A 24,959-nucleotide genomic window follows, 5' to 3' on the forward strand; every position below is an offset into this window, starting at 1 on the left:
TTACAAAATGGTGAATGCTCCAATGCTAGAATAGCAGCTTATCTAGTCGGGTGGGGATCATCCAGCCCAGGGTGGTATAAGCCCACAAAATCATTTGATCCGGTCCTGCCCAGGCACTAGGGGTGAGTTAATTAAGTGTTTGACCAAATATAGCAAGGCTGTTTTTGTTGTTAATCCTCAGAGAATATTTTTCCATTGATTTTTCTTTTCTTTTTTTTTTTAGAGAGGGAAAGAAACAATGTGAGAGAAACACATCGATTGGTTGCCTCCTGCACAAGGCCCTGACCAGGGCCTAGGTCGGGAGGAGCCTGCAACCAAGGTAAATGCCCTTGACCGAAATCGAACTCGGAACCTTTTGATCCACTGAGCCAAACTGGCTAGGGCAGGCTAATTTTTAAGTTGGTAATTTTGTATGGTCTGTGAATGATGTTACAAATATCCCAGTGGCCTTGGCAGAAAAAGGGTCCCCACCCCTGACTAAATAGTGAGTCTTTCTCAAAGGAGTCCCTTTATCTCACACAGTAGTTGGAAAACTGGTGACTGTTCCCAGCAAGATAAACTGGCATCCTCCAAATGGCTGAAGTACCTACCGCCCAAGTTCCTTTAGCCATTCAGTGGGGGCGCAGCGCCACCTTGTGGCCACGCTCAAACCACCTGTTAGTAGGGTACAATTCCAGCATGTTATGTTAGGAATGAAAGGAACACTATATTCTGCCTACTTTTATTGACTTTTTTTTTTTTCATACATTTAAAACAAAAATAGCACATGACAATAGCATCTTATCCCAAAGTTTCAACTCAGCTGACTGCCTCAGAGAGGCCAGGAGAACTAAGCCACCTTATGCCTCTGAATAACTAACTAAAGATTCAAGTTACATAGCAAGTTCAAGTTTCTGCCCGGCCGAGAGACACAGCCAGTAGTGAAACCCACGTTTCGAACTCCAGGGACTCCAGCTCGCCGCCTGTCATTTCTCAGTAGCTCTTCTTATCTGTTTAGACCGAGTCTTCCTGCTGGCTCTCCTTCAGGGTGGGTCCAGGCTGAACCAGAGAGAAAAGTGCAGACTGGCTCCGCCATCACTGGCTAACAGCTGGCCGGCGAGGACATCCTCTCCATTCAGTCTTTCGCCTCCACCATGTATCTCCTCTCCCTCCAACACTTGTTGCTATGGCTTTTATGTAACAGTGGGTTCAGTGTTCGTTAAGTTGACTGAAGGGTGGTGTGAGCCTGGCCTATTTTCCTGAGCTAAAATAGAAGAGAACAGAGTACCTCTGTGGCCTTCCTGCCACAAGATCAAGTAAAAAGGGAAAAGCACTACCGAGAAGGGCAGTCCTGGGGGAGCAATGCAATCCCCTCCCTGCCCCTCGCAGGTTTCACTAGCACTAGCTCTTGAGGGTACAAAGCAGGTATTCCGGGGTCAAGGAGGTATAACGAAGGGAAACGCATTTATTTGCCCCTTTTAAACTTCCCTGCCGCCCCAGTCTTTGCCTTCTTCTTAGCGGATCCCTTGGGTTCTGGCTCCTTGCGCTTAGCTGAAGAGAGCGAGCCGGTGACCTTGAAGAAATCTTCCAGGCGGCCCTGGGTGCTACCTTGGCGACTCTTGTTCAGCCGCTTGACGCCGCTGCGGATTCGCTCCTCAGAGAACTGCTTTTCGCCACACAGGAACTTGACGAGCTCCTCTTCCTTCGGCTCACTCCACTTCAGTTCCACAGACTCCGGGTCCAGCACCTCCGGCGCCAGGAACAGCTGCTGGGCCTCCTTGTGGAGCCAATTTTCTGGCACCGGGTACTTGTTGGGGTCAAGTCGGCGCACAATCTCCTCGATGCTCTTGTGCTTCTGGATGAGGTCCACGGCCCGCTTGGGCCCAATGCCCCGAATGCTCTCGCAGTAGTCACTGCCCAGCAGGATGCACAGGTCCACAAACTGCTCCTGGTTCAGGCCCAGCTCCTGCAGAATCCGGCTCAGGTGGAACTCCTGGATGGGCAGCTTCTTGGCCTCGCTGGCAGTCAGGTGCCGCATGAGCACAGGGCTGCCGAAGGTCAGACAGTCCATGTCCTCCGTGGCCGCAGCGTAGACTTTGCCAGCCTTCACCAGGGCTGCGCAGCTGGCCTCTGCCTCACTGGGGGCATCGAGGTACGGGATGCCCATGAGGCTCAGGAGATGCTTGCACTCATCGTTGTGTTGCTTGGTGACCTTCACCAGCCGCTTAGTGAACTTCTCCACTTCCTCCTCGGCCCCAGCAGCCTGAGCCTGATGCAGCTGCTTCTCCGCCTCGGCCCGCCGCTCGCTGCGTTTGGCCAGCTCACCCGACTTGAGCTGCGGTGGCTTGCCGTCGAAGACATACACGGGCTTGATGCCATTCTCTATCATGCGGATGGTGCGGTAGAACATGCCCATCAGGTGGCTGGTGGTCTCGCCCTCCTCATTCTGCAGCACGTCCCCACCCTGGCGAACAGCAATCAGGAACTGATAGATGCTCATGGAGGCGTCGATGGCCACCTTGCGGCCGAAGTAGCTCTTGATGTCATTCTCCCGAATGGCACTGGGGGCCACGTCAGCGATCAGCTTGGCCAGGCCTTGAATGCCCATAGCAGGAGGGACAGCTGAGAAAGAAAGGCAAGTAACACAAGGAGGAAATGGAAGGATGAAAAAATAATAATAATAATAATAAGGTTATATTGGTGCTATCTCACCAATTTGTCATGCCTTTAGCTAAACAAATTTAACACAACAAAAAGGAAACCAAGTTAGCACTGCAGAAGATGAAAAGATGGCAAGGAACTCCATTCAATACTAACTAAGGCTTCCTGAGTGGAACTAAATTGGGTGCTAAGAGGAATAAGACGCTGTTGAGGTCCTTAAGGGACTCAATATTTTGTGCCTAAAGCAGCAACAGAACTAGCACGCATAGGGGCTAAGCAGACATCTGCATCCGTATCATCTGCAAAATCCAGAGTGTGCCTGGCCCAACTTGAGCAGTCCAGGGACCAGAAGGGCAGACCTGAGCCCCGCGGGACAGGCAAATACTGGTTAGGGCCATGGCTGAGTAGCTCAGTCGGTCAGAGCATCATCCAGATAAGCCAAGGCTGCAGTGCAGGTTCTATCCCTGGTCAGGGCACACACAAGAATCAACCAGTGAATGCATCAATAAGTGGAACAACAAATAGATGTTTCTCCCTCTTGCCTTTCTTCTCGCTCTAAAAATCTCTTTAAATTAAAACACACACACACACAACTGGTTAGGCAAAGGTGAGATGAGACAATTACAGCTGAATGTGTAAAGTGGTGAAATAAACATGACTGCCCATCTTCTTGCCATACGTGAAAACCACACTTCTTTCCCAAATCATCCCTCCGCCTTTCTCCCCTAAGCAGCCGTGATGGTTAGTGTTCCGTGTCTGCTTGGCGAGGCTACAACCAAACAGAAATCCAGGTGTTGCCGTGACGGCATTTTTGTAGATGAGGCTCACACCTGCAATCCGTTGACTAAATAAATAAGAGAGATTGCTCTCCGTGTGGCAGGGGTCTCATCCAACTCATCTGAACAACCTCAGCAGCAAAAACGAAGGTCGTGCCCTGCGATTTTGGACTTGCCTACCCCTCCAATCACCTAACCAGTGGCCGGCAAACTCATTAGTCAACAGAGCCAAATATCAACAGTACGACGACTGAAATTTCTTTGGAGAGCCAAATTTTTTAAACTTAAACTATAGAGGTAGGTACATTGTTATGAACTTAATGAGGGTGCTCCTAAGGCTTAGGAAGAGCCACACTCAAGGGGCCAAAGAGCCGCATGTGGCTCTCGAGCCGCAGTTTGCCAACCACGGCCTAAGCCAATTCCTTAAAGTAAGTCTCTTCAGGTCGCTCTGATAGGGGCAGAAACAGAAGGCTGGGGAACCAGCTGGAATTGTAAGAAATGTTAATCATGCTCTGTTTACTGTGACTGCTTTATTCTGAGTCAAGAAGGCACGTTCTAACCGGGCTGGCAGTCGCTCGTGGGACCTGGGTGCTCACCAGGCAACGCAGCCCGCCCTCCCCATCGTGGGAAGATGAACATCTTTGCTGCAGAAACCAGAATCGCCCGCCCTTTGCAGACCCCAGCCCTGCTGCACACTTGCAGGCCTTTGCACACCTCCAGCCGGCTTACCCGCCCAGCTGGCTACTCCACCGTGGACCAATGTAAGCAGCGGCTTCTGGGGGGTGCAGAGGTCTTTGTGGCTGACCTGCTGTGTTCTCCCCATACCGCTGGCAGGATTGGAATACACGCTCATATATGATTCAATCCGTCTCTGCTTAAAGGGCTCAAGCAGTGGCAGGCGGCGCGGGCCCACGGATCCTCCGGTTACAGATCCCTGTGCTATGCATCTATCTGTTCTTTTCCGGGAGAACCCCGACGCAGACAGCAGCCCTAAGAATGGGAGTGACGGCTTTCCCACACGCAGCACCGAGGAGCGCCCGCTCCCACCTCGATGCTGCCAGGAGGTCTGTCTCCCCCTCCGAGTCCCCCACCGAGTCCCCAACGGGAACTCCACCACCGAGTCCCCAACGGGAACTCCAAGGCTCCCACCCACCCAGGCCCTGACCTAGTCACCCCGCCCTGGGTTGTGGTTCAGGCCTCTTCACACCTAAAAAAAAAACACCACTCTCATAATTATTTTTGCTCCTTCCATCCAAACGTGTCCTTTCATCCACTTAAAAGAGCTTTGTGTGTGTCATCACGTACCCACGGGCGGTCTGTGTCCAACACCCGGCGAACCATTCCACCAGGCCTTCCAACGGCCCCCCTCCCCCCTCCCAGGTCCTTTCGAAAAGCATCAGCGACCCGGCGGCGTCCCTTCTCGTGAAGTGCAAGCACCTCGCCGGGCACCACACCGTCTAGGCTCTGGTTCCCAACCCCCCGCCGCCGGGGCCCCCAGGAGGCCCGTGCCCGGCGACCTGCGACCCTGCACAGCACCCAGCGGCGGGGTCTCCACGAGGAGGTTTAAAACTGCTTCTCCTCAGGATCTCAGTCAAAACACGCACGACCCCGGGAGGTGGAGTTATTCTCCTCTTTCTAAATAAAGAGGCTCAGAGCTTCTCGTCCCACAGCGGGGAAGTGGCGGGACAGCACCCGCGATCGCCCCGCGCGGAGCCGGCCTCGACAGCGTCCAGCGCACCGCAGGCCCCGCCGCTCTCGGGGACGCCTCCCAGGGGGTCTCACCTGTTCTTGGGGGCGCGAGGACTCGGCAGCTAGCGGCTGGCGCGGTGTCGCCCAGCACAGTCCTCCGTCCCGCTCTCGCCTCCGCTCGCCCGCGGGTGCCTCTTGGTCCACCGCCTTCCAAAGCCCGCGCTCCCGTCACGTGACCCGCCGCTGCGCACAGCCTCCTGGGAAGCGTAGTGCAGGCCCGACCGCTCGGCCCGCCTTTCCCTCACGGCAACCAGCCCCGGCTAGGTGAACGCACTCCCTCGGCGACCCTTCCTCACCCTGCTCCACCGCTGGCCCTCACTCCACCCAAGGCCCTCGCTGGCCCCAGCTCCCGCTGCACCCGAAACAGCCGGACTACAAGTCCCACAATGCCGCGCGCGCGGGTGCCGCTTCCTCTTCCGGCCGAGCAGCGCGCCGGCTTCTGCCGACGTGTTTTTCCGGTGGCGGAGTGGCAGGTTACCCAGAGCCCGGCAAAATGGTGAGAGGGGTGAGAGGGGTGATGGGAGTTAGGAACAGGGCTGTGAGGAGCCCTCGGCCCGCCCCACACCCCTTTCTCTCGCGGAGGCCTCGGAGGCCCGGGATCCAGGCTCCCACAGCCTCCCGCTCGGGCCATGGACTCCTTAGGCTGAGGTTTTGATCTCGCCCGTTTTAAGGGGGCGGGGGGGGGGGGGGGCGTGAGGTGCATTTAAAGAAAAATCTCTATTGTTGAAAGTATTACATATGTCCCCTCTTTTCCCCATTGACCCCCCGCCCCGAGGTGCAGTTTTATTATCTTGGCGCTTTTATCCCTCTCACTTGTGACCAAGCCGTTCTCTCCCCGGCCGAGCGCGTCTCATGCGACAAGGCCTGGGGCGAACGTCGCCTTCCCGGGGAGCTTGGCGAACCCCCGGCCGGTGGCCCTTCCCGGGGGCGCCCACCGGCTCCGCGCAAGCCCCGTGCCGCGCCCTTCTGGGCTCCGCTGCCCGCGGCCACGCCTCCCCGCGACCCCCCTCCGCCGGGCCTCCCGCCCTGAAACAACGTCTATTCATCTTTGTATTCCCAGCGCCAAACACGGGGCCTGCCAACGGAGGCCCGTAAAAGGCAGCCATTGTCTTTGTTGTGTTGGGGGGGGGAGGGGGGGCGTAAATGTTTACGAGTTGAATTCCAGTGTCTCTTGGAACAACGGGGTCAGTCTGCTTCCCCGGAGTTGTTCTGTTCAGGGATTTAGAAGCGCTGGCTGCGCTGGACAGTGGAAGCCAGACCGCACAGACCTGTGTGTTCACACCCCTCCCTGCTGGGCGTGACCTCATAATCGCCCCTGACCTCGGGGAAGGGGACAAACACCTGTTGAGCCACTGTCCTAGGCCAGGCCGGAGCCGGGCGCTCGGACATCTGTCATCTTTCCTGAATCAGACACACTGAGATACTGTGACACCTCGACGGAGGCGCGTGCTGTTCAGTGGAGACAGGATTTTAACTGGTGTCTTCTGCCTATAGACCCTGAGGATAACGCAGAAGGAGAGGCTGAGATCACCCCGAGATTCCATAATAACATAGGATAATGCAGAAGGAGAGGCTGAGATCACCCCGAGATCCCATAGTAACATAAGATAATGCAGAAGGAGAGGCTGAGATCACCCTGAGATTCCATGATAACATAGGATAACGCAGAAGGAGAGGCTGAGATCTGGGTACCAGTCCAGTGTCCACAGACAGATGTGGGTCCATAAAACTTTTTTTTTAAGAGAGAGAAACATCAGTTTGTTGTCCCGCTTATTTATACATTCATTGGTTGATTCATCTCTCCCCTCCCCGCCCCCATTGGTTGGTTCTTTTATGTGCCTTGACCCGAGATCGAACCCGCAACCTTGGCATACCGGGACGAGACTCTAACCCATGGAGCAACCCGGCCGGGGCCAGGCTTTTTCTTACATGTGGCTTATCTCAGGTGGGGAGTTCATACCTTTCATTACATTTTTTTTCCCCATAGAGGTCAGTTGCCTCAGAAAGCGTTAGGGGCCGTTCATTGACCCGCAGCTAATCAGCCACCTTCGGCGTCCCAGCCTCTGACTTCTGATTAATTGTGGAATGACACCGTGCCGCCGTAGTTTCAGATGCGATTGTCACCCCCAAGCGGCATCACTTCTTGGTGCAGGATTCCCACATTCCCCAGGCTGGCAAGCTGTCAGCAGTCACAGCGGCCTGGGGCTCCTTGACGGCCCCGCTCGGCCCCCAGGCTGAAGCCGGGGGATTCTTTCCTGGCTCTGATCTCCTCTGTGCCCCTAGGAGCTCGAGGCCATGAGCAGGTACACCAGCCCCGTGAACCCCGCCGTCTTCCCCCATCTGACCGTGGTGCTGTTGGCCATTGGCATGTTCTTCACCGCCTGGTTCTTCGTGTATCCTTTCCGCTGAGCAGCGGGGGGGCCGGAGTTGGTGATGCGGGAGACGGAGGCAGGAGCCATGCTGGGTGCACACGCCCTGCCAACGTTTCCCTGGTGTGGGGAGGGCAGGTTGAGAGAAGGCCGTTGCTGTTCCAAGGTGGGGGTGTGGCCGTATTTTTCAAGTTCCGGTGAGTTCGGTTTGCTCCTCAGATGCCTAGGACAGTGAACAGAGGGTCCGGCTGGAGTAGAGGAAATGGGGGAGTAGATGAAGGGGTGCCCTCTGGTGCCAGGAGGTCTGAGGACTAGTCCAGCTCCACCGTTTATTTCGGTAAGTACCTAACCCTCGGGCCTCATTTCCTCCTGGGTAGTAGAGGGATTGCATGGAGCACCAGCCCGGGTCTCTCTTGGCCTCTGCCTGGCTGCGCGAAGCCGGACAAAACTCCCAGAATTCCGTAGCCGTGCCTTGCTCCCCGAGTTGCAGTGGCCATGCCTCCTGCTCCGTGCAGGCCGTGCCTGAGCTTCTCCTTAACCGTCTCGCCAGCTATGAGGTCACGTCCACCAAGTACACGCGGGACATCTACAAGGAGCTGCTCATCTCCTTGGTGGCCTCGCTCTTCATGGGCTTTGGGTTCCTCTTCCTGCTGCTCTGGGTTGGCATCTACGTATGAGCTCCCACGGGTAAGAGCTGACAGGGTGGGACGCTGGAGAAACCCCCCACCCCCCACATCAGGGGCGTCCTCGGGCCCGCACGACCCTGGGTTCATGGAGACGGGCTCAGCAGAATGGATAGGGACACCAGACACGTGTGCCCCTTTCCCTGCTCCTAATGGGGATTTGAGCCAAGTGTGACCTGCTTTGTCATTCCCAAATTCTGCACACTGCCCGGGGCCGCGACCTGGCTTTGGGGTGTACTGCCCGGGGCTGTGGGCGCAGGCTGCCCAGGGCTGTGCATTACACTCTCACATTCACACGCCAGGACCTTGGAGAGACTGCCGGGGAGTGGCCCAAAGGGGGTCGGGGGCTGGGACTTAAAACTTGCTGCAAGGAGTACTGTTTCGATTAGGAATGTTTCGGCCACTGAAATAAACCCTGATTAAGTGAGGAAAGAAAATCAAACAGCTGTGCTGCGGATAATCCACCAAACAGGTCATGAGAATTGGCTCTGGTGGCTCAGCCTCAACGGCTTGTGCCCTCAGCCCTTGCCCCCCGAGCACGGGGCTCGGTCAGAGAGTGGAAATGAGGATCTGTGGTCTCACGGTGACACCTCTCTCCTCTTTCAGGCTCCAGCCGGGCAGCTGCACCGAATCCCTGCTTTTGTACATTAATTTTTTTTACTGTTGCTGGAGGTGTCCCGCCTGCTGCTCACAATAAAGGCAGATGTGTGCCATCTCGTCTGGTGCTCCTTCTGCGGGTGGAGTGGGTGCTGGTGCCCAGACCTACCGGACTTCCCCCGTCCAGCCCCTCCCTTTTCTCTCTGCCTGCCCGATGGTTCCTGCTGCTGGGTGCCTGCTCCCCCTCTGAGGGCCAAGGGGCGTGGGAAGGCTTCCCTGGGGACAGGAAGGAGCAGGTCCACCCTCCCGTGGTTTCTAGAGCACAGTTCTCCAGGGACCTGCACCAGTCAAGCCTGCCCTGGGCCCGTCCCCTGCCCCAGGTGTAGCCACTCTTCTCTGGGCTGGGAGCCCTGGAAGGCTCAGCTTGTCCCCTAAAACGGCTTTTCCCTGGGGTGCCTACCTTTGGCCCAGGCCAGGCAGATCCCTGGGGTGTGGCCAGGGACGGGGCCTGCTGAGTCCTGTGTCCAAGCCTTGCTTGACGCTAAGAAGGACAGTGGGCTGTAAAGCATCCATGTGGCTGTGGGACCCCAGAGAGTCCATCCAGGAGGTCCCAGCCCCAGAGGCGACCCCACCTCCCACCAGAACAATCTCAGAGACGGGGAGGCAAGCTCAGATACAAACCGCATTTATTCGTTTATTTATACACGTGCATGTACTTCAGAAGGAAAGAACCGTTCAGGCGACAGGAAGCACACAGGCCCAGGGCTGCCTCCCTCTGCCCACTTGAGTCAGAGCTGGTCCACGATAAATATGAGTCGAAGCTCGGGCGGGAACGGGGTTGCGGGGAGGGGGCGCTCTATGCACACGCAGGCTTTTATGGAAGATAAAAGAGGGCCGGGGTCTCGTGCATGGAGAAGCCCTATGTACAGCATGAAGTTTGGAGATTAGCCCAGTGGCTACAGGAATAAGGGCCACAGGGGAGAGAAAGGGAGATGGCTGCTGGGCCCCAGGTAGGGCACGGAGCCACGGCACCCACTCACCAGCACCGGCCCGGCAGCTGCCAGCAGGCGGCCCGCTCCCTTCCCCTGACGCCCTTTCACTTGACTGGGCTTAAGGCAACTTTGGTCCAACGTTGACCCCCCCCTCTAGCAGCTCGGAGCCCCTGCTTGGCCCCAACCCCTGCACCGGGGACCCGCTACCCCAGACATGGAAACAGCCAGCTGCAACCGGCCTGGGGCTGTGCTGTCCAGATGGGCTCCAGGGGGCAGTGGAGGGTCAGTTTCCAGTTAAGGACTGAGGGGCCGCAGTCCGTGAGCACAGCCCCAGAGGAAGCCCCAGAATCATGACAAGGAGTGAGGCGGAGCAGTTTAAAGGCGATTGGGGAGGTTCCCCCACGGGAGGTGAGAGAGTAGTCCCAAGTGAGGCTGGCCCGCACCGTGTGAGAGCCATGTCATTCCGATGTCAGAATGAGCAGTGGGGCCACATGGGAGGGGGCCAAGTGGCCCAGCATCCCCACTAGCCCCCACCCCCTGGTGTCTCCCCATCCTGAGGGCAAGTGCTTTGAGATCACAGCAGAAGGGGGCCCACCCACAGTTCCTAGGCTTTTTCAAGATTCAGCCCCCCCACCCCCCTCCACACACACACACTAAGGCCTCCCATTCAGAGCTGAGAATGAGAGGTAAGTGGCAAGGCCTGGTTCCCAAAACGGTGCAGACCATCACAGAGCAAGGACGTACGGGCAGCCCCGTCCCCCTGTCAACCATGTCAGGGCTAAATGAGTCCCACACTTCCACGAGCCAGGTGTGGCTCAGCATTGCAGGCGCCCACGGAGATGAACTCGCACTTGAGAGAAGACGTCTGCCCTCACCTGAGCCCCTGCCCTTAATTTGGGGAGACGAGGCCCCCAGCAAACTAAGAACGGGGGAAGCGGCCAGTCTTGGGGTGGTCAGGAGTGGGACGGGTGTCTCACTGGGACAGGTCCAAGCCGGGGTCCTGTCTTTGCAAGTGTCACCCCAGCGTCTGGCCCCTCTGGGCTCCCATCACCGTCCCCCCACCCCGTCCTGGTTGCAGTGCAGTTTAGTATTAATGACAGCGAAAGCTACCTGCATCCACCCATCCGCCAAGGCGGCTGCTGCTGCCTCGCAAGGGTTCCTGCTCCTCCGCCCAGAGAACGATGGGCCCTGACACCACTGTGAGCCTGGCCCGCACCACCGTAAGCTCACAGGAACTCCCCTCAGGGCACTCCAGGGTCCAGGCTCCGAGGCTTACCTGGCCCCCTGGCCCCCTGGTTCGGCCAGGCACTACGTGTCCATAGCACATGGTCAGTCTCTCCCATCCGCTCAGAGCCAAGCTCAGGGAGAAGAGACCTCCGGGCCACACTTCAGGCTTCCAAGTGCAAGTCCAGCGTAACAGTCACCCCAGAAGTCCGCCTCCTGGCCACCCCTTGGGGAGCAGCTTCGAGGGTGAGGGCTGTCTGCCCTCCACTGGTGCATGGTCCCAGCCAAGTCTCAAGGCTCCACCCGAGCCCCCGCCCAGCTCAAAGGCAGGCAGGTCTTCGAGGGCCAAAGGGAGCTCCTGGTCTCCAATGGGGTGGCAGAGCGGGTGGGCTCCGGGCCCTGGAGCCAGCCCTCCCACCGCCATCGGGACAGAGGGTCCCGGGTGGGAGCCAGGAGTGACCAGCGAGAGCAGCAGCTCCAGTGTGAGACTTCCAGTGTCCCAGGCAGAGGCCAGGCCCAGCTCGGCCGGGGCAGTGCCCGCGGATGGAGAGCTGGCGGCACAGGCTCCAGTGTAACAACTGCATCCAGTGTGGAGGGGCGCCCGGGGCCCCGGGCCCTGGCGTGCGGCTGCCTCGGAGGGCAGCTCAGTCACACAGGCGGTAGAAGCGGAAGTAGTAGTCCGTGGCCAGCGGGACCGGGGCCTCCGCGCTGCAGTTGGCCTGGCCCTGGGGGGAAGGGCAGAGGGACTGGATGAGGTTTGGGAGTTGCAAGGGGGGAGGCACCCCCCCCCCCGCCCCCACCCCGCTGACATGGCCTAACACCATTCCAAGTCCTGCCCTGAGCTCTGCACCTGCACCCGCACCCCCACCCCCACCCCCACCCCAGCCCCATCTCTCCCCCAAGCCCCACACAGAGACAGGGGCCTGTGCTCACCGGCAGCGCCACCTGGAAGTGGTAGGTGAATTCACGGAAGGACAGGATGGTCACTGGCCACTGGTGGGAAGTGCCCTGGGGAGAGGGGAGAGGGGTCAGGACAGGCCCGGCCGCCATCCTCACCAGCGCTCCGCTCCGTGGCCAACGCAGAGAGCGCCCGGGCTCTGCGGCAAGTTTAGGAAGGAAATGCATCCCTGAGGCGATGGGAGGGAGCAGGGTCTGCTCTGGGCACGATGGCAGCCACTCACTGAGCCAAGTGCCCACAAGTCCGCAGCTGCCTCCCCCCACCCCCCAGTCTCGTCTACCTTCCCTCCTGCCCACCATGCTCTGGGCACATGGAAGTAGCTCATTTACCCGCCTCCCTACAGCCCAAGGAGGCGGCGCTGCTGACAGGTGAGGAAAGTTATTTGCCTAAAACCACTCGTGACACGTGGCAGAGCTGGACCCCAAACCTAGCTGTGTCACTCGAGTTCCCTGGCAGGGCAGCGTGAGGCCCGGCAGGCAGCGGGCCCGGCTCCTACCCAAGGCTCTGGCTTCGACCCGGCGGTACGTGTGCCCAGGCCTGAGCCAGGCGGCCCCTGAGCGCCGTGCCGGGCTCTCCCCCAGCTTCTTGTGCTGCCCCCTCTGTGGGACGGCGGGGCCTGGGCCTCCTGGGCTCCCGCCCCCACCCCCCGAGGTTTCTCTGCACGTCTGTCTCCCACGGGGCCCCACACGGCCTGCGATGGGGTCCCAGTGCGTTTGCGAAGGCTGAGGAGAAACTCCCATAACTTGTGCTGAGTCACAGCTTCAGGTCCCGGCCACTTGCTTCCAGAGCAGGAGGGAGCCCGAGGGAGCTGGCCCCGGCCCCAGCCTGAGCTTGAGGTCCAGGCTCCCAACCCGCTGCCCCCGCCCCTCACAGCCCTGCCAGTTCCAGCTCCACCAACACGCCACCCCCCCCCCCCCCCCCCCACCTCCAGACCTCTGCCCCTGCTGCTCCCCTCTCCTGGGACACTGTCCCAGATTGTCCTTCAGGTCTCACTTAAATCAACAGGACTTTTTTTAATGGCTGTCCTCACCTGAGGCCAGACGGGTTAGCTCTCCCTGCCATGGGCTCCCAGGGCTCCCTCCCTGTCCCTGTCCCTGTCCCCACCACTGCACCCAAGTTAGTCCTTGTGGGACCATTTTCTTCCCAGGGCTCTGCCAGGCAGGAACGGGACAGAGCAAGGGACAGAGAGGCTCCCCCGTGCGTGGTGCACACGCGCCCTCCCCGGCACAGACGCCCAGCCCCCAAGTGTCCCCGTGGAGATGCCTGCACTCTGACCCGGCTGCCTCTCCTCACCCATTTGGGGGCCCCGTTGTGCTCCGGGGACCCCCAGTGGCCCCCTACCTGGGTGTCCTGGTGGGTGTGGAGGCTCTGTGGAAAGCTGCCCTCCTCGCACGGCTCCTCCGACCTCAGGCTGCACAGCACCACGGACACGGGGAACGAGGAGCTGGAGGAGGCCCAGGGAGCAGGGAAATGGGTTCTGAGCGCCCCCGCCCAGCCTCCTCCCCGCCAGCCCTCCCCTCCACCTCCCTGCCCCGCCACCTCTCCCACCCCCCATCCTGCTCGGTCCTCAAGGCCCCTGCGGGCAGCAGCCCATTCTACAGATGAGGAACCGAGGCCCAGGGACCGTTAGCGGCCAGGGACCCGGGTCTCCCCTCCCCACGCGCACTCACTTCATCTGCAGGGTCAGGCCGAGGTGCAGGGGGGTGCTGCCGCTGACAGGGATGTGGTAGGTGAAGTTCCCAGGCCTAAAAGGGCAAAGCTGGCCCCTTAGCCCCAGGCCACAGCCTCACCTCCTGGGCTCCTCAGCCCCCAGTCTCCATGGAGCCCGTCAGGGGCCTAGCCAGGGTCAAGTTCCTCCCCAGTGGGACAAGGTCTGGCCATGTGGGCCGCCTGGGCTTGGAGCACCTGAGGGAACCCGTCCCTGGGTGGGGGGAGGAGCCAGCCCACCTGCAGGCACCCCCCGGAGCACAGTACTGGGCGGTGATGGGCATCGAGTTCTCCAGCAGCTGGATGGAGGTGAGGGCGGGCGCCGAGTCTGCAAGGAGAGGCGGAGGTGAGCATCTACCCCTTGGGGTTTCTCGGTCACTTTGAACTTCAGTCTCAGCAAGCCACAGCTTCTCAACTTTTTTTTCTTTAAGCCACGACACCCGTCAAATGCCAGTCGATGGGGAGGCCCAGTACCCAGAGCAGAGCCAGCTGGTCGAAGCCAGGAAGGCTCCTGGCCTCCCCTTCAGCCTCCAAGGCAGCCCAGGGGCACCGGGGAGGAACCCATTTGAAAACCTCTGCAAGAGAGGGTTCCCAGCTTTGTGTGGCTAAGGGTTTGAGGTTTGGGAAAACAAGAGCCAGGCCCTGGAGCCAGCAGGTTGGTATCAGTTCCAGCTCTGCCGCTGACGGGTTATACGGCTCCTGGCGAGCCACCTCCCTTGTCTTCACCTCTGTTTCCTCATCTGAATAATGGGGACAGTCCCTTTCTTGCAGGAGTGCTGTGAAGATTACATGGGTGATCGGCGCAGGCTCCCGGCCCGATCCCTGGCTACTTGTAACGCTCAGCAAAGGCCTGCTGACGGAGCTGTGCACCCAGACACTCAGGTGCCTGGGCTGAAACGGGCCCTGGCCAGGGAGCCCGGCTGGGCTGGGCTGGGCTGAGAGGTGCGGGGGGACAGGGCAAGTACCTGCTTGGCCCCAGGGCTGAGTGGGCGGGGGGACCCCTCGGCGGGCCCGGCCATGGACTCGGAGGCTGGGGCTGTTCTTGGTTTTGCCCTGCCCCCCCGGGAAGGGGACTGAAGGACTGGCCACAGGCTCCAAGCTCTTTGAATGCTTGGAGTGGCCGATGCCATTGGCTGCCAGGCCCCAGGACTTGGCTCTGATGTTGGTGCCGGGCAGCAGGGCCATCTGGCTGGGGTCTGTGGACAGAACCGGGGCGGGCTGAGAAGAGGGGACTGCTGCCTCCTGCCCAGCTGTCTCTACAGCCCCCCTGGACTCTGGTGAACCCATCGGTCTCTGGGCCCCCCCCAGGCGGCCCGCCAATCCTTTCCAGAGCCTCCTTCTGGGCTCCAGGAGACCCCCCCACCCATGGGCCTGTGGGGTCTTCTCTGGACTCAGTTAAATAAAAACAAACCCAACCCCAGCCCTGAACCCAATAGCCATACCTGAGTGGTTAGCGGAGGGGCTGGGACTGGGGCTGCGACCATGGCTGGGGTCAAAGCTGGGGCCAAGACTAGGGTGAGTGGCAGGGCCTGGCGTGGGCGAGGGGCAGCAGACGACGGGGCAGGGGTGGCTGGAGCACAGGTCTAAGGTGCGGATGGCCGGTCCTGGGGCTGAGCGGGTCAGGCCAGGGGTAACTGAGGAAGCCAGAGGCTGTATGAGCCGGAGGGGGCAGCAGAGCCCCCTCCCCGCCCCCCTCCCCCCGCAGAACACAGCCATCTCCCCCCTCCCACCCGTCCAGACCCGCCCCCGGCACGCACCCAGCAGCACAGAGGGCCGTGTGCCTGGCAGCCCAGTGGTCACGGGCGACTGTCGGAGCTGAGTGGTCCCAAAGCTCTGGCTGGACCTGCTGGGAGAGGGGGGGCCGAGCTCAGAGGAGCTGGAGCCTGGCGGGGAGCTGGAAGTCCCCGAGAAGCAGGAAGGGCAGGAGGAGGTGGACGGGGAGATGGAGAGGAAGACGGCAGCCGGAGCCAGAGGCGGGAGGGAGGGGGCTTGACCCGGACACGTACCATGGGCACATGGCCTCACTCCCCCCCGGGTGCTGGGGCCGGAGCAGGGCCAGAAGACAGGAAGTGGACACGGCAAAGGAGCTAAGGACAGCAGAGAGGAAAGGGGGGGCCAGGCACAGGGGGAGAGAGAGAAGACACAGTCAGAGACGGCCCAGAGGCTGAGGGTGACAGTGGGCAGACAGAGCCCAAGGCCCCACCCTGGCCCTCCTTCCCTCCACCCCCAGTCCGGCCTGGACCCCGCCGATGCCCTGGACTCTCAGAGGCCCGGCGACCCGGAGAAGCAGTGGGTAGGAGGCCTGAGAGAAACACCGGTTTCCGCAGGGACTGGAAGACAGCCGGCCCCCTCCAGGGAGGCCTTCCCTCCTCCACACCCCCCCGCCCCAGCCCCCCGCGGGCTGAGAGCCTAAGCTGGAACCCCTTAGAGGGGACAGCCTCCGCGGCTCCCCTGACCCCGGGCTGCCCACCACAGCCCCGCCCGAGCTGGCGGCTCAGCAGACACCAGGCCTCCAGGGACCTACCCATCCGTCTCTACCAGGTCCTCCTCGGTGCGCAGGCTCAGCACGTACAGCGTGGACATGGACACCACGCTGGGGGCCACGGGGAAGGCATGGTTAGAGCTGAGCCACGGTCTGGGGCTGTCTCTCTGGGCAGGGCCTGGCCTCCCAGGGGGTGCCTGTACCGGGTCTCCCAGCCCCAGGGGGACGGACGGGACAGAATGAGGCAGCCCACCCCCTTCCCCAGGACCTCAGGGACTCTCCCAGGCCCTGCCTTCCTCTTCCCCAGGCCTGGGCCCCTGGGCAGCCACCCCGCCCGAGCCTGCGGGACAAGTCACCTGAAGGCCATGACCACCACCAGGGCGATGATGGTTCCCTGCAGGAAGCGCGGGCTGACGCAGGCCTGCTCCGGCACCACAGACGGCGGCTGAGGAGAAGGGAAGAAGCAGCAGAGGCCCAGACTTAGGGAGCCCATGGCCTTACTCACTGGGGTGCTGCTGGAGGTAGGGGTGCCAGGAGGGCTCATTCCCATGGGGGCAGAGGGAGAGGAAGGGACAGCAGGGCTGGGAGGGCCAGAGGGTCCGTGAGCCTGGAGAGGGGCCGGCAGGAAAGGAAGCCGCGGGGAGGGGTGGCCCCGGTCAACCTGCCCGCCTTACCTTGCTGGCCACCTTGGGGGGCCTCTTCTTGTGGGGGACGCTGCCTGCCCGGCTGAACTGGCTCCCTGTGTGGCTGCAGCAAGAGGGCCAGGGTCAGAGGTGGCCCTGGGGCGCGGGTCTGCCCTCCCCCACCCCGAGCCCCTACCTGAAGGCGCCGGCGCTGCCCGTGGACTTGAAGCTGTCCAGGCGCCGCAGCTTGGCCAGCTTGTGGCTCCAGCGCTCCAGCTCGTCGATGCGCGTCTCCAGGTTGTCCGTCAGCTTGCACAGCTCCTTCACGGCCCCCACGTTCTCCATGAAGATGCGCTCCTGGCGCAGGCAACAGGCCAGTGTGGAGGGCGCCCCGTGCTGCCTCGGACAGCCTCCCGCCTGGCGCCCACTGCCCTCCCCACCCCGTCACAGTGCCCGGCTCCCAGGGCCCACGCTCGCCCCTCGCCCGCGGGAACGGGCGCCTCACTGCAGCACTTCACTGCGCAGCTGAGACCAAAACATGCCACCTGCGCCTTGCAGCCCAGCCCTCGCCAGGGAAGTTACAACAAACCCACAATGAGCCGGTGTCGGGGCCTTGCCATAGCCGCGAGGAAGCCTGAGCGCTGCTCCGGCCGCCCTGCCGCCGAGGAGGGAACCCTCGGCGAGGCTCCTCTGGCCCCGTAGCTCAGCCAGAGCCCAGCCCCACGCCCGAAGCTCCCCCTCCACCTCCGAGGGATGAGAGAGGGCTGGGCCGCTCCGCCCTCAGCACTGGTGCCCAGCCTCCTGGGAGGGGTGACCCGCCCTCTGCCTGGGCGCCCCAGGCTCCCCCCTGGCTGCCGACCTTGTTCACCACCAGAAAGTTCTCGATGGTCTTCCCGTTGGCAAAGACCACGGCGCCTGCGTCCTTCACGGCCTCGGGCAGCACCTCCTTCACTTCCTGGGCGATGACCCCTGGGGAGGGACGAGCCAGTGTGTGTGGATCAGGGGGTGGGGGGTGGGGGGAACCTAGTGGAAGGGGGCCGGGGCGGCGGGCGCAGTTCCGGGCGCTAGAGATCTGGGCTCCCAGGAGCCTCGAAGCAGGGGCGCCACGGGCCCGTGTTCGCAGGGTGGCAGTTCCAGGGCCAAGGTGTGGGGCTCCCCTGGCTGGGGGACGGGCGGGTCCCTGGGAGTAAGAGTCCCAGGGGAGGGGGCAGGGACCCTGGGGTGGGGGGGTGAAGGCAGGGTTCATCCAGGGCAGAGGGGCGAGGATCCCCGGACACGATTCTCCAACTTCCAGTGTCCAGGCCTGAGGCCCCGGGGCTGACGGGGAGTTCCAGGGGTTCAGGGGAGGGTTCCTGGAGGGGTTCCTGGACAGAGGTTTCTAGAAGACCCGCGCAGCATTACCAGGGGACGGGGCAGGGTTCCCGGGTCCCCCGACTCTAGCATCAGGGCCTTACCCGTCTCTGGCGCCGAGGCCTCGATGCCCGCGGTGGCGGCGAACTCGGGCTTGTATCTGTAGTGCACCAGGCGCATGCGCGAGATCCTCTTCAGCTGCTCCATGGTGTCCACCTGCGGGAGCCAGGCCTGAGCCGGAACCCCTCCCTCCTGGACGTCGGGAGCACCCCGAGACCAAGAGGCTGCAGGGTGGAGGGGAGACCCTGCTTCCGGGATCCCTAGGTCCTGAGATCCAGGCTCAGCCTCCCCTCCTCCTCCCCCCCACCCCCGTCCCCACCCCCAGCCGCAGCCCCACCTCCTGCACGTGCTCCTTGGCCCGAAGGTCCGACGGGTGCATGAGTGAGCCCATGACCTTGACGTTGCCGTGCACGACCAGCGCCTCATCGGGACGGTCCGTGTTGATGCCCACGCGGCCGTGGTGGAAGACCGTGTCGGGCACCTGTGCCCGCTGCCACAGCACGTCACTGTCGCTCTCGAACTGGCCTGGGTTGGAGGCCTAGGCGCGTTGGGGTTGGATCGATCAGTGCCGGGGGGTGGGAGACCTGCAGGCCCCTGGGAAAGGGGCGCCCCCCCCCCCCCCCCGCTGCCCCTCCAGCTCCGGCCAGGGCTCCTCACCCCACTGTGCCTAACCTAAGCTGGCCCTCCAGCTGCGGCTGCGGCAGTGTTCAGTTACTTGTGGGACTTGGGGAAGCCCCCAGGCCTGTCCACTTCCTCCCTTTAGGAGACGCCAGGCCCAGAGAGGGTGGAGCCTTGCCCGAGGCCACACCGCCCGGGCCCAGCGGGACCCTGACTCCCCACTGCCCCGGGATTCCTCCCGGGTGCTTTGCTCCCAGCTCTGGGGGGGGGACCCTCAAGCCCCTGGCGGGGGGACCCTCACCCGCACGATGATGCGCTCTGAGATCTGGGCTGCCAGCGTGTAGTTCTGATTCTGTGCGTGGGCCTGGAGGGCCACCACCAGCATGAAGTACCTGCGCACACCGCGGTCTCAGCGGCCCCACCGCGGTCTCCGCGGCCCCACGGCCCTGCCCCCCTCCCCCCCAGGTCAGATGCACAGTGCACAGCACTGCCCGCTCAGGCCCCCGCCCCCCCCCCCCCCCACGGGCTCCCGGCACCCCAGGAAGTGGCATGAACATCCCATCCTAGAGGAGGAACCCGAGTCTCCACTAGGGGGCGGCATTTCCCCGGGACCAGAGGGTTCCCAGCCCAGGAGCCAGGCTTCCGCGCTCCCAGCCTCAGTCAGTTAAGGGCTGAGTTTCAGGTTCCTCATCTGTACGATGGGTGGGTGTGTGGGGCTCTGTGCCTGGCGTGCCACCCGGGGCGGCATCTTCCTGGCCGCCCCCAGCAATGGGGGGGCGGGGGGCTCGGGGCGGGGGTCCGGCCGCTCACCTCTGGTCAGGGTTGGGCTTGCCCTTCTTGCGCATGTTGTTGGCCGTGGTCTCGCTGAAGTGCAGGCGCCCCACAGTCACCTTCGTGACCTGCTCGGGGGGCAGGCTGACCCTGCGGAGAAGGGCAGGACACTCAGGGGGCAGGCAGGGGGCACCCAGGTGTGGAGGGTGGACGTCGTGGGTGCCCGCCTAGCCCCCCTCAGCTCCCAAGCCAGCTGAGGGGTCAGCCCTCCCAGAGGCCACCCCCAAGGTCACACACTCACGTGACAGGGTTGAAGGGCCGCTTGCTTCGGTCCGACTGCGACTGCTCGATGTTGATGGACTGGTTCAGGGCCTCTAGCTGGGGAGGAGCAGGGCCAGTGGGCCCTCAGGGCCGCGGTCCCCCCACCCCCACCCCGTCCTGGCCCCCTTCACCTCTCAGCCCAGCCCGGCCCAGCTGGAGCTCAGGGGGAAACAGAGGCACCGCCTCCCCTCAGCCTGGCTTCCCCATAAACTCAGGTCCCTCTCCTACACAGCCGCACCCCCAGACCCCCATCCACAACCCTGGGGCAGACACACTCCACGGCACCTCACAGCCCCCAGTCCGCACCCACACTGCCCCAGCCTGAGCACACCCCAAACCGGCCTCCACAAACACCCCCTCATACCCAGCCCACCACTCCAGCCCCTCCCATGTCCCCTCGACCCCCCATATGACACTGAAGGAGACACACCCTGCCCCCCCCCCCCGCACCCCCACAGAGCTCATGGGCTCAAATTCACTAGGGTTGTGCTGGGGAGGGGGCCTAGGGCGGGGCCTCCCGGTCAAGATGGGCCTCAGGGCAAGTCTCCTAGGACCGCGGCAGCAGCAGAGTGGACGGTGAGGCCGGGGAGCAGGCAGGCGGGAGAGGAGGTGGGATGGGCGCTGGGAGGGTGGCCCAGGGGAAGGAGACCACTGGGGCTGTGAATGGGCACAGTGGTCCGGGCACAGCCCATGGCAGGGCCAGACAGACCCGAAGGCCTTTGTGGGCTGAGCTCAGAAGTCCTGGCAAAGGGGGGGGAGGGGAGTTGTGGAGGAATGGGGGGGTCATGCCCGCCTGGGCCTCCGGTGGAGCCCGAGTTGGGAGCCAGAGTGGAAGCTGCTGTGGGGGTGGCCTTGTCCAGGGAGAGGGGGCAGCAGAGTCTGGTGCATGACGAGGTGTGAGCAAGTGGGCCCCGGATTTATGGCCTGAGCCCCCATCCTGAGGAGGGAGGCCGGAGGAAGGGGGAGTTCATTTCAGGCGCGGTCAGGAGAGGGGGTCTTGGCTGGGGACACAGACCTGGGGTCGGGGTGGAGAAGGACACGGGAGCCCCACGGTTCAGGTTCAGGGGCATCACCGGGGCAGGGCGGGGGCGGGGCGGGGGCGGGGGTGGACGTGGCGTGAGGGCTCCTCCCCGGCTTCGGCCCGCTGTGCCCGCTGGCCGGGCCCCACACCTGCCTTCACGCCGTGCAGCTTCAGGGAGAAGCAGTCGAGGGGTTTGAGGCCCTCGGGCGTCTTCACGAACTTGGGCTCGCCCAGCACGCCGATGTACACCGTCACCTGGAAGTGGTTCTTCTTCTGGCACACGAACGCGTCGTCGCCCACCGAGAAGTTGAAGCCCTTGTCGGCGTCCACGCGGTAGGTGAGCATGGGCCTGGGGCGGGCAGGGCAGGCGCTCACCGGGGCCCCGGCGGGCCTGGAGCGTCCGCCCTCCCCGCCCCCCACACCGGCCGTCCGATTTCCTACCCTGAACCCCAGATCGCGGGGCAGCCCCCACTTCTCAGAAAGGGAAACTGCGTCCCGGGGGGATTTGGGCTCAGGCCTGCCACCCCCTCAGTCACTATGTCACTATTCTTTTCCTCTACGTGCCTGGGACCAACCACGCTGGGGAGGAGGGAAACACGGCCGGAGACCTGAGCCCACCAGATGGGAGGGAACTCCTGGGGGGGCTTGGGGGCCCCTCACCACACTTGATTCCTCCCCGTAACACTTCCGAAGCCCCCGCCCTCGTGGGAGATGGGGTTAGAGGGGATGGTCTGCGGAGCCTCACTGCGGCTGACAGCTGGTAGCCATGGAAACGGTGGAACCAGGCGCCAGGAGCTGGCCCAGCCCCTGCCCACAGGCTCCCTCCAGCCCCCAAACATCCTCATTCTGACTCCTGTATGCCCGGGGGGGGGGGGGGGGGGCAACGGGGGGGGGGACGGGACCCAGCCTCAGTTTACCCATCTGTTGCTGAGAAAGTGTTCCAAGTCTGTACCCTTTGGGGGGGCCTCCAGGTGGCAGGAAAGAGAGCCATTACAGCGTGGCCCACCCTCACCCAAACCCCCAGGCACAAGCAGTGCCCCCCAGGCCCGGTGCCTGCCTGGAGGAAGCTGGGCAGGGAGAATGGCTCCACGCGGCGGGAAAAGGACCCCGGGCCTGTAATGTCGACAGGAAGGCCCAGGGCTCCCCGATTCTCCCTCCCGGGGCCCCGCCCACCTGACTGCGCCAGAGAAACACCCAGGAAGTGCCCGGGCCACACTGGAGCCCCGGCTGCCAGCTTCCTGGCCTTGGGGGCCTGGGGTGGCAGGGCTGGCCCAGAACTAGGAGTGGGGGTCTGCACCAGGCCATAGGGGCTGGACCCCCAAACACCTCCCCTCAACCCTGGCAGGGTCTCAGGGCCCCTTCAGCCACCGGAGCAACTGGACAGCCCCTAGGCCCGAGGGCTTCTGGGTAGGAGACCCACAGAGCCCGGGTGCCGACTCCAGGAGGCTGGTCTCAGCGGTGACAGGGCCCTCGCCCAGCCACCCTGCCCAGGCCTGGCCATGTCCATGCGAGTTGTGGGGGCCACACGTTCAGTCCTCACCGGCCCCCGCGGGAGCGAGGGGAGAGTCCCAGTGCTCCTGGCCAGGCCGGGAAGCTGAGCCAGGTGGGTGCTGAGGAAGGGCTAAGAATCCAGGCAGCCTCTGACCAGTCCCCCCCTCCTCCCGGGAGGGTCTGCGGGAAGGGCCTCCTAACACTCAGCTTCCTGCTACCTTCCTGGAATGCCGCAGGAGGAGGGGGAGGGGGCAGGGGAGGAGGAGCCCTGACTCGCCCCTCCCTGGCAGGCACCACCTTCTTAAGGAGGCCTCGGGCTGGCCCAGGAGTCAGGAACCCTGAGCACTGTCCTAGCTCTGCTCTCCTGTAAGTGGGCCACCTGGTCCCCAGTGTGCTCCAGGCCCTGCTCTAGGACCACGGTGCCAGGCGGGCGGGCCCCAGATGGCCGTGTGGCCAGGAGGGTGGAGGGGTGCACAGCTCACTCACAGCTCCTTGTAGTTGGCGTCGTACAGGGTCGCCCACTTGTTCTGCTGATGTGGTTGCCACTTGATGGACTGGTAGTTGGGGTCCAGGTAGGAGCCACTGAGGCTGTCATTGTCCTGCAGGAGACCTGGAGGGGGGGATGCTATGTGGGCCCTGCGCCCCACTCCCCAACCTGAAGGGCTGCCCCCGGCAGGGCCCCGCAGGCCAGCCTCGTACCTGGCGAGGGGGCACCTGGCGGGTGCCAAGGTGGTGTCTGGACCCGGGCGATGCTGAGAGGCAAGGAGCCAGGGCCTGGGGAGAGGGGGCCCTGGGGAGGCCAGGGCGGGGAGGGGGCTCTCGGGGGGTGCGCGGGCAGGGCTGTCATGGTCCCAGGCTCCTGTTTGATCATTCCGTTCAGCATCTGGGCATTGAGGGTGTTGGGGGGCGATTCCGAGTGCTTCCTCTTCTTGGAGGGGTGTGTGGGGAGCCTGAAGGGACAGAGGTGTGTGCCATGGGGGGCTGGTTCCCCCTGAGCCCCTGCCCCCAAGGCAGTGCCCAGCCGGATATGCCCAGTCCGGAGGACACCTCCTGCAGGAAGTCTCCCCCCACCCCCCCACCCCCGGCTTGGCCTCCGCAGGGCTCCCCATCACTCTGTGCTGCATTCCTTGGTTCCGCACCCGCCCTACCCCCGAACTGTGGAAGCCAGGCGGCAGGAGCCACACCGGACTTGCCTATGTGTCCCTGTCACACCGCAAGGGGCCTGGCACACGGAGGGCGCAGAACCGGGGGAGGGAGGAGGCCGTCCTCCCCTGCGCTGTCACCCATGTCACCCCGTGTTACCCCCAGGGGAGCCTCTGCAGAGCACCCCACGGGCCACAGAGGCAGGAAGGAGCGTTTCTTGGAACGGGGCTGAAATGTGGGGGGCTGCACAGGGTCTCCTTCTCCTGCTTGACAAAAAGTTTTGGCAGCGGAATCTTTCCTTGAACTAAATCTCTCAGGAGATAGCAACGGGTAGCCCGGCCAGTGTGGCTCCGTGGTTGAGCGTCGACCTATGAACCAGGAGGTCAGGGTTCGATTCCCGGTCAGGGCACATGCCTGGGTTGCAGGCTTGGTCCCCAGTAGGGGGTGTGCAGGAGGCAGCCGGTCAATGAGTCTCTCTGATCATTGATGTTTCTGTCTCTTTCTCCCTCTCCCTATTTGAAATCAATAAAGATATATATATTTAAATCTCAATGTGTAAAACATAAAATGGCAATTCTTCAGGTTGGAGGCAGAGCAGGGAGCTCGGGTCCACGCCCGGCACCTCCTCAGAGCCGAGGGCTCCGTGCGGCTGGGAAGTCACCGGTGCCGGGGAACAGCACAGCCCAGGTGCAAATCTCCACTCCGTCCTTCCCGTTCCGTGACCTAGAGCCCAGGTTCCCAGGCGGACAACGGGGGTGGCCACGCCTGCCCCGAAAGGCAGCCGTGAGCACTCGGCCGTGGCTGGAATACCTGCCGCCTTGCTGGGCACAGGCGGACACATACCCTGACCCCGTGTCCTGGGGTCTGAGCCTCCTGCCTTCCTAGGTTTGCCCTGTGCCCACCTCCACCTCTGTCCTGCCTGCTGCTCCCTGACCCCCCACCTCATCGTCCCCCCCGGGGAGGGGGAGCCCCGTCTTACTCAGCTCCATGTTGCTGCAGCAGCTGGTGCAGCATCTGGGACTGCTGCGTGTGGTGCAGGTCGGCGGGCACCAGCCCCGGCCCCATGGCAGCGTAGGGGGGCATCGGGGGCTCCGCCTTCATGAACAGGTCCCGCTGGAGGACGGGGTAGTGAGGTGGGGGTGGCGGGGGCGGTGGGGGGCCTGGCAGGTGGGCTGGGGGTGGGGGCAGGTGCTCCAGGCGGGAGGGCCCCCCCACGTGGCACAGCGTCTCGGGGGTGAGGGTGCGCAGGAGGTGAGGGTCTGCGGAGAGAAGGGGGCAGGCGTCAGACACCTGCCCGGGGCACCAGCTCTCCCTGGCCTGGGTCTCCCCATTTCCGCCCCTGCCGGGCCAGGCCTGGGGCTGCCCTCCCACCCGGCCCATGTGC

At 62.9% G+C, this 24,959-nt stretch overlaps 3 protein-coding genes across 9 annotated transcripts in view; 1 reads left to right on the forward strand and 2 right to left on the reverse strand.

Annotated features, from left to right (window-relative positions):
• Positions 1 to 709: 709 nt before the first annotated feature.
• On the reverse strand, positions 710 to 5,308 carry FEN1 (flap structure-specific endonuclease 1). Its single transcript, XM_070426361.1, has 2 exons — positions 5,199 to 5,308; positions 710 to 2,601 (listed from the first exon to the last, which is right to left on the reverse strand). The coding sequence occupies exon 2, from the start codon at positions 2,585 to 2,587 to the stop codon at positions 1,445 to 1,447; it is 1,143 nt and encodes a 380-aa protein (XP_070282462.1). The 5' UTR covers positions 2,588 to 2,601; positions 5,199 to 5,308; the 3' UTR covers positions 710 to 1,444.
• A 286-nt stretch (positions 5,309 to 5,594) lies between these two features.
• TMEM258 (transmembrane protein 258) lies at positions 5,595 to 8,930 on the forward strand. The gene is made up of 4 exons (XM_070426362.1): positions 5,595 to 5,661; positions 7,449 to 7,558; positions 8,085 to 8,221; positions 8,824 to 8,930. The coding sequence occupies exons 1-3, from the start codon at positions 5,659 to 5,661 to the stop codon at positions 8,209 to 8,211; spliced, it is 240 nt and encodes a 79-aa protein (XP_070282463.1). The 5' UTR covers positions 5,595 to 5,658; the 3' UTR covers positions 8,212 to 8,221; positions 8,824 to 8,930.
• A 553-nt stretch (positions 8,931 to 9,483) lies between these two features.
• Positions 9,484 to 24,959, reverse strand: part of MYRF (myelin regulatory factor) — a 31,847-nt gene continuing 16,371 nt past the window's right edge. For 4 of the 7 annotated variants that reach the window (XM_070427204.1, XM_070427205.1, XM_070427209.1 and 1 more), the window contains 23 exons: positions 24,555 to 24,834; positions 23,132 to 23,382; positions 22,919 to 23,042; positions 21,095 to 21,290; positions 19,901 to 19,977; positions 19,639 to 19,749; positions 19,130 to 19,220; positions 18,548 to 18,748; positions 18,255 to 18,366; positions 17,660 to 17,769; positions 16,997 to 17,157; positions 16,852 to 16,924; positions 16,534 to 16,622; positions 16,220 to 16,288; positions 15,702 to 15,782; positions 15,453 to 15,538; positions 15,138 to 15,329; positions 14,661 to 14,891; positions 13,936 to 14,023; positions 13,659 to 13,733; positions 13,330 to 13,432; positions 11,964 to 12,038; positions 9,484 to 11,755 (listed from right to left, as the gene is read on the reverse strand). In XM_070427204.1, coding sequence (XP_070283305.1) covers positions 11,675 to 11,755; positions 11,964 to 12,038; positions 13,330 to 13,432; positions 13,659 to 13,733; positions 13,936 to 14,023; positions 14,661 to 14,891; positions 15,138 to 15,329; positions 15,453 to 15,538; positions 15,702 to 15,782; positions 16,220 to 16,288; positions 16,534 to 16,622; positions 16,852 to 16,924; positions 16,997 to 17,157; positions 17,660 to 17,769; positions 18,255 to 18,366; positions 18,548 to 18,748; positions 19,130 to 19,220; positions 19,639 to 19,749; positions 19,901 to 19,977; positions 21,095 to 21,290; positions 22,919 to 23,042; positions 23,132 to 23,382; positions 24,555 to 24,834 — 2,957 coding nt within the window. In that variant the 3' untranslated portion in view covers positions 9,484 to 11,674. Of the gene's footprint in view, positions 11,756 to 11,963; positions 12,039 to 13,329; positions 13,433 to 13,658; positions 13,734 to 13,935; positions 14,024 to 14,660; positions 14,892 to 15,137; positions 15,330 to 15,452; positions 15,542 to 15,701; positions 15,783 to 16,219; positions 16,289 to 16,533; positions 16,623 to 16,851; positions 16,925 to 16,996; positions 17,158 to 17,659; positions 17,770 to 18,254; positions 18,367 to 18,547; positions 18,749 to 19,129; positions 19,221 to 19,638; positions 19,750 to 19,900; positions 19,978 to 21,094; positions 21,291 to 22,918; positions 23,043 to 23,131; positions 23,383 to 24,554; positions 24,835 to 24,959 lie in introns of all 7 variants that reach the window. The other 3 variants (XM_070427206.1, XM_070427207.1, XM_070427208.1) reach the window with 2 other exon arrangements.

The sequence above is a fragment of the Myotis yumanensis genome, unplaced genomic scaffold (genome assembly GCF_028538775.1).
Source record: "Myotis yumanensis isolate MYYU_CA2020_CCGP unplaced genomic scaffold, mMyoYum1.0.hap1 SCAF_10, whole genome shotgun sequence".
NCBI lineage: Eukaryota > Metazoa > Chordata > Mammalia > Chiroptera > Vespertilionidae > Myotis > Myotis yumanensis.

What these genes read in the sequence shown, in the direction of transcription:
- FEN1 (XM_070426361.1), bottom strand. Translation starts at nt 2,587, where the DNA reads ATGGGCATTCAAGGCCTGGCCAAGCTGATCGCTGACGTGGCCCCCAGT.
- TMEM258 (XM_070426362.1), top strand. An exon ending in TTCACCGCCTGGTTCTTCGT is followed by an intron (nt 7,559 to 8,084) that starts GTATCCTTTCCG and finishes CCGTCTCGCCAG; the next exon opens with CTATGAGGTCACGTCCACCA.